This window comes from Diaphorina citri, unplaced genomic scaffold (genome assembly GCF_000475195.1).
Source record: "Diaphorina citri unplaced genomic scaffold, Diaci psyllid genome assembly version 1.1 scaffold1812, whole genome shotgun sequence".
Lineage (NCBI taxonomy): Eukaryota > Metazoa > Arthropoda > Insecta > Hemiptera > Psyllidae > Diaphorina > Diaphorina citri.
Genome location: NW_007379238.1, coordinates 55,045 through 61,508, shown reverse-complemented (window position 1 = coordinate 61,508; position 6,464 = coordinate 55,045). Strand labels below are relative to the sequence as shown.

The following is a 6,464-nucleotide window of genomic DNA, read 5'->3' as shown; positions in this document are numbered from 1 at the left end:
CAATACAAATTGTATTACAACTACCAGCAAAGACCTTAAAAGCCATTTCTCCTTCTGTTAATCCCAGCAAACGTCAATTTCATATGATTTCAGTATGTTCTTATTGTTGTGGTAGCAGTCCACATCCTACACCGCTGAGTACTTGAACCAAACTTACGGCGTTCTTCCATTGATATTCCGCGGGGATACATTACCCTAGAGCAATATTATAGATGAGTGAATGCCAACAGAAACAATAAGTGTTAACAATTCGACAAACATCAAAGAGTTTGAGAGAACACGTATTGGAGTTATATTGTTTAGCTTTATGGCCACATGTGATCATTTTAAGATTTTGAGTGGGTTTGCTCTTGATTCACCTGTAAGATTTGCTATCAACCGACACAAACACAACATGGCTTATCGGAGAGATCTTTGCTTTCAAAGTGTTCTGCTAAATTATGCTGGGTATTTGTCTTGGATCAGTCATGTTCATGTAGTAGGATTTGTGTGGTTATGAATCCTAATGATTCACTTGTCAAGTTCAGTGTCCTACGGGCTACAAGCTAGGTTTACGTCGGCTGATCAGCGTGACTGAGCTTGAACGAAATCCTATTTTTCAAGTCCGCCCTAACTGAAGTTTTATTGTGGGTAGGGAAGTGAGTTTTTTCGATGTTAATTTCGTCAATTCCAAGTATTAGATTTTCAATCGTATTTCTGTACAGATACATTTTTTATTTTATTAATCTATCAAAAAATATGATGCATATGTGAGAAGAAGAGTTCTTGAATGTCTTGCTTGTTACAGGGTGATCTAATTACCACAAAATTTTCTACATGTCGTCTCATGTTGTCAAGTTCAGTGTCCTACGGGCTACAAGCTAGGTTTACGTCGGCTGATCAGCGTGACTGAGCTTGAACGAAATCCTATTTTTCAAATCCGCTCTAACTGAAGTTTTATTGTGGGTTGGGAAGTGAGTTTTTTCGATGTTAATTTCGTCAATTCCAAGTATTAAATTTTCAATCGTATTTCTGTACAGATACATTTTTTGTTTTATTAATCTATCAAAAAATATGATGCATATGTGAGAAGAAGAGAATTCTTGATTGTCTTGCTTGTTACAGAGTTATCTAATTACCACAAAATTTTCTACATGTCGTCTCATCCATTGTAGCATCTGCAGGCACACCCTGGATTTTTTTTCCAATGAGAAGAGCCTGCATGTTCAACAGTTAGAAAAGATCCCCTCCATCATAAATATTCTCAGAAACTGGTCATGTTTTTTTTTTTATGACGATAAGGTGTCATAAAACTTTACGACTCTTGAGCGGCGCAGGTTTTCAGGGGCTTTTGGGATGGAAATAAATGATAGGGAATATCTTGAAGTTGAAGATGGGTAATTGTGAATGAACTTTTGAATGTGTTCTTGTTATTTTTGACTAGGGTTCGCACTTGTACTTTCAAGTCAAACAATAGTCAATACCGTTAAGGTAAGAACACAGATTTATTTTTACTAATATATGAAGTATTGTGAACTTGCGTGGTACATCTTTGTGTCTCTCTGTCTCTTTAATTATATCCTTACATTTAAAATATACCAACTCCCTTCTCATAGCAGACAGTAAGACATGAACGCTGCTTTGAGAACAGCCCCCCTTATCCGTGCACATTTCGTTGTTCTCCTTGCTATCAGTACGTTCAAGTGTATTTGATTTGCCAAATTGCATTTTTATGTTCTTCGCATAGTTTTTAGTTTTATGGTTTTTATTCCAATGTCAAATGTCATTTGCTTCTGTTAATTACTTCCATGTTACTTCTGTTTAGCGGCTTAACCCCTGTGTCAATTTGGATCTTGGAGGCGACAGACATATAACTTTGTGCTTGTGATTCAAAGATTAGGTAACATACCTATCTGTTTTAGATCGAGCAACAGTTTTCTCAATACTTGTATGAATTAAGGAATTCACACCTTTTTTCAAATATTAGTTTGGCCCTTGATTAGGTACCTAATACTAATACCTAATATGTTCTTGAATCTTTAAATCTCCTCACATCAGATCTTAGTCACTATATCATGAAGATTATGATTAAGAATAAGTGAATAAGTACTTTAGCAGAGAATTTGTAAGCTATGATGTTCTATGAATGTAAATGTTGATGCTTTTTATTCGCTCAACTTGTGCCATGTGTGCATCGAGTGAAAGTACCTCTGCAATTCTAGAATTCTATTCAGCTAGCAATGTACGCATAGCTGAATATTATTTTGCTGCGCGATGCATACCTACTAGTTCTTGTTGAAATGTGTTTTGAACCTTTCTAATTCCTAATAACTAGTATGTTATGATTAAGAATAAGTAAGTAAGTACCTTGGCAGAGAATTTGTAAGCTATGATGTTCTATGAATATAAATGTTGATGCTTTTTATTCGCTCAACTTGTGCCATGTGTGCATCGAGTGAAAGTACCTCTGCAATTCTAGTTCTAGAATTCTATTCAGCTAGCAATGTACGCATAGCTGAATATTATTTTGCTGCGCGATGCATACCTACTACCTAGTTCTTGTTGAAATGTGTTTTGAACCTTTCTAATTCCTAATAACTAGTATGAATTCTTTGTAACGAGGTTCCAAATTATACATTCGATGACAGAAACTAAGCGAATGTGTTCTTGTTATTTTTGACTAGGGTTCGCACTTGTACTTTCAAGTCAAACAATAGTCAATACCGTTAAGGTAAGAACACAGATTTATTTTTACTAATATATGAAGTATTGTGAACTTGCGTGGTACATCTTTGTGTCTCTCTGTCTCTTTAATTATATCCTTACATTTAAAATATACCAACTCCCTTCTCATAGCAGACTAAGTTACTTTACTACCTACCTAAGCAATATCTCGTGTGGTTAATGCTTCTTCAGCTAGGTGACCCATTTCCTTTGGGAAGCAAACCAAAAATTCAAACTACTTTTGTAGTTTTATGAAGCATATGCCTACATTGCCTACATATCTGGAAATCTGATACATTAGATATCTACTTATGTATACCGGGTTGGTAATGGTGGTTAATCTTGTATCCTGTTGAAAACCAATTTCACACTTTTTAGCTTGTTCAAGATAAAATCGAGTACATATGTATCTACATATCTACCCAAGTGTGTATTTTACGTTCTGGTTCGCAAAACTACTAATATAGGTATGTGTAAAATATAGCAGGTAATACCTGATGTCGTCAGCAAACACAGTTAGAATAATCATGAAACCAGCAGGAAATTTAAAATCTGCATAATGTGTGAATCATGTGATGAGTTTTGTGGTTTGAAGATGTTTTTCTTATGACTTTAATGTCACCTTCAGATGGAATGTACGTACCTACTTCTACCTCGGTAACAATTTATGTAATTTTCAGCCTGACAAGTTACAGTCGCAAGCAAGACTCCGTAGCTAACTACCTTTTAATGTAGATTTTCCATCACCTTGGACAATTTTAATGTCTGTGTTTATGTTTTCACTGTGACATGTAAATCCACCGCACTCAACTTCGTATGGTTTTGTGGCTCTCTTTAATTCTTCTACCCTGAAATTTCGTTTCATAAATTGTTGGCAAATCGTTCAAAATACTGTAAAAGTAAGGCGAACAGTTTATTTTATTAGCATGGATTATACTCTTTTTATGATCTGGCAACATGAACTTGGCCCCCAGATTTCATGTTTATATCCTTATGAAGCCATTGCGCCCAACTGAGAAGCATGTTCGTAATGTAGATTGTGGTTCATACTTCATACGCTTGCATTATGATCAGTGCTCATGTTCAGACCCAAGATCCTGAGTATAATAGCAGCACGGCCATTGAATTCAAAGACAATGAATGATCATCACTCCTTGAATTCTGCTGAGCTAGGTGTGGCCCCTAATCCTGCGTCTCCTTTGGTGGTGGTTCTTATCCCGTCCTAGCAGCAGACATGGTGTCCACATTCCACAATGTCCTGTATTGCTCCAGTCTGAGGACCTTGGGCATTGACAATATGTGCTGGTCATATCTCGGTCCATTTTTTTCCTCCAACTAACATCAGACATTTTATAGCAGACATGGTGTCCACATTCCACAATGTCCTGTATTGCTCCAGTCTGAGGACCTTGGGCATTGACAATATGTGCTGGTCATATCTCGATCCATTTTTTTCCTCCAACTAACATCAGACATTTTATCAGATAGTCTGAGGACCTTGGGCATTGACAATATGTGCTGGTCATATCTCGGTCCATTTTTTTCCTCCAACTAACATCAGACATTTTATCGGAAATAACTTTTATTAAATTACGCTTCTAACGTCATCAAAATTACGCTTTTAACGGGTATAGGTAACCGTCCACTCGACACACAGGAGAACAAGAATCCATCTTTTTAGATGATCATCCATTTCTATTCGAACTACCTAGCTGCATGAACTTACCATATCGCGGTTGCCGTACTAAAGTTCAGAAACTCCTACAACTTTCATATCCTAATGGCCTAGCTCTGGTCTGGGGTCTGGTTACCTCTCTTATCTTGAGTTTGAATCATCTCTCTCCTCTAGTGACAATGATAACGTTTTATTAAATTACGCTTTTAACGTCATCAAAATTACGCTTTTAACGGGTATAGGTAACCGTCCACTCGACACACAGGAGAACAAGAATACATCTTTTTAGATGATCATCCATTCCTCTTCAAACTACCTAGCTGCATGAACTTACCATATCGCGGTTCAAATACATGGGACTGCCGTACTAAAGTTCAGAAACTCCTACAACTTTCATATCCTAATGGCCTAGCTCTGGTCTGGGGTCTGGTTACCTCTCTTATCTTGAGTTTGAATCATCTCTCTCCTCTAGTGACAATGATAACGTGCATGAAAATATGTAGTTTTTTTTTCTGATGGGTATGATCTATCTAGTATTTTGTACAGATCTATTTTACTTTCTTGCTTTTTCAAATGGATATATTTATTTTCATAAGATATCCAATTTTTGCATTTTGAATGCTGCGTGTGGCCCTATAGATAGATGGAGTGTCCCTTTTATTGAAGATGTTGATAAACTCGTCCGTTCAGCAGCTAAACAAATTCTTGAGATACCCAGAGACGTACCTGATGCTATGTTATACGATGGAGAAGGGACTCTTTTAGTCCTATTCTGGCAGTATGAAGAAACACTATTATATTATTAATTTCCATTTTCCAATTATTATTATTATTAGGGTAATGAAGAATTGTCCTACGGTATTGTAAGACAGTAGTGCTAGTGGGAGAAATCAAAATAAATTTATGAATCGGGCAAGAGAGCTTAAATTTTTGATTGTTGTCAGTGGATTCTCGATACTTTCTCGGGATGAACTAGCGGGATTCCGGAGCGAAGCGACGGAATTCAGCTAGTATTATTTAAGACCGATTCTTCTTTGCGTTTCCAGAGAATGGTCTGATGAGTTTCGAGAATCCGAACTATCACCTGGACCCTGCCCGCCTGGATGACGCCCTCAATTCCAACATGGACGATGAGGATCCTCTGTCGATACTTTGCCGGGAACAATGGGAATCAATAATTTCGTTGTGACATTGCCCCTGGCGAATGACAAAACCATGGCGTTGATTTTTTTTATCGTTTCTTGATTATCTGTGAACCTATTGTTCAATAGGTTGTTAAAAAAAACCGCAGAAATGTATTCATCATACGAATAAGACAGCGGCTCGGTACAATAGCATCGGATATTCGGGGGCGTTCGAACCGGTTGTTGACAATCGCTTAAAACGGTGAGTAATGAATTCATACCTATATTTTGACATTTTCACCCATATCTATATTAAATTTTCAACCTATATAATTAATCTAAGATTTCGATCTTCCATTCCATATGGAGCGTTTGATCTCGAAATTCAGGAGTAACAGGCGTAAGGTGCTCATTAATTTCGTGCTATATATGAAATCGAATCCAAAGCAACACTTTCCTAATGGGTAGTTTGCATGATTGTAGTTTGTAGTTTCCTTCACTCCCATAAACTGTAAAGTGAAGTGATCGAACCCACAAACGATATATTTTTATGAACGCCCGGTAATAATTTCAAGTATGCAATGTGCTTAACTAAACCCAGTTGTAGCGAAAAAGACATGAAATTTATCTAGGTGAAATAATCGGGGAACGATGTTTGTGACAAGCATTTAAATATGCTTAACACAATTAAAATTCCTTTAAAACACTGCCATTAACTGTAAAGTGAAGTGATCGAACCCACAAACGATATATTTTTATGAACGCCCGGTAATAATTTCAAGTATGCAATGTGCTTAACTAAAATTACAAGTAGCGAAAAAGGAGGTAATCCCCGGATTGGTCAAATCAAATATATGTTTTCACAAACCTCGATTGAAATGCATTTTGACCCTGTGTCTTGAAAAGGTTACTGACCATGAGTACCTATAACATTCTGAATTTTTGGTCCCCAGTGGCCCCAA

The 6,464-nt window shown here is 36.9% G+C and overlaps 1 protein-coding gene across 1 annotated transcript in view; it reads left to right on the top strand.

The window, feature by feature from the left end:
• Positions 1–5,424: 5,424 nt before the first annotated feature.
• Positions 5,425–6,464, top strand: part of LOC103517331 (protein Fe65 homolog) — a gene marked incomplete at its 5' end in the record, with an annotated part of 46,291 nt that continues 45,251 nt past the window's right edge. Inside the window, one exon of the mRNA XM_008482357.2 lies at positions 5,425–5,532. Coding sequence (XP_008480579.1) covers positions 5,425–5,532 — 108 coding nt within the window. The remainder of the gene's footprint in view (positions 5,533–6,464) is intronic.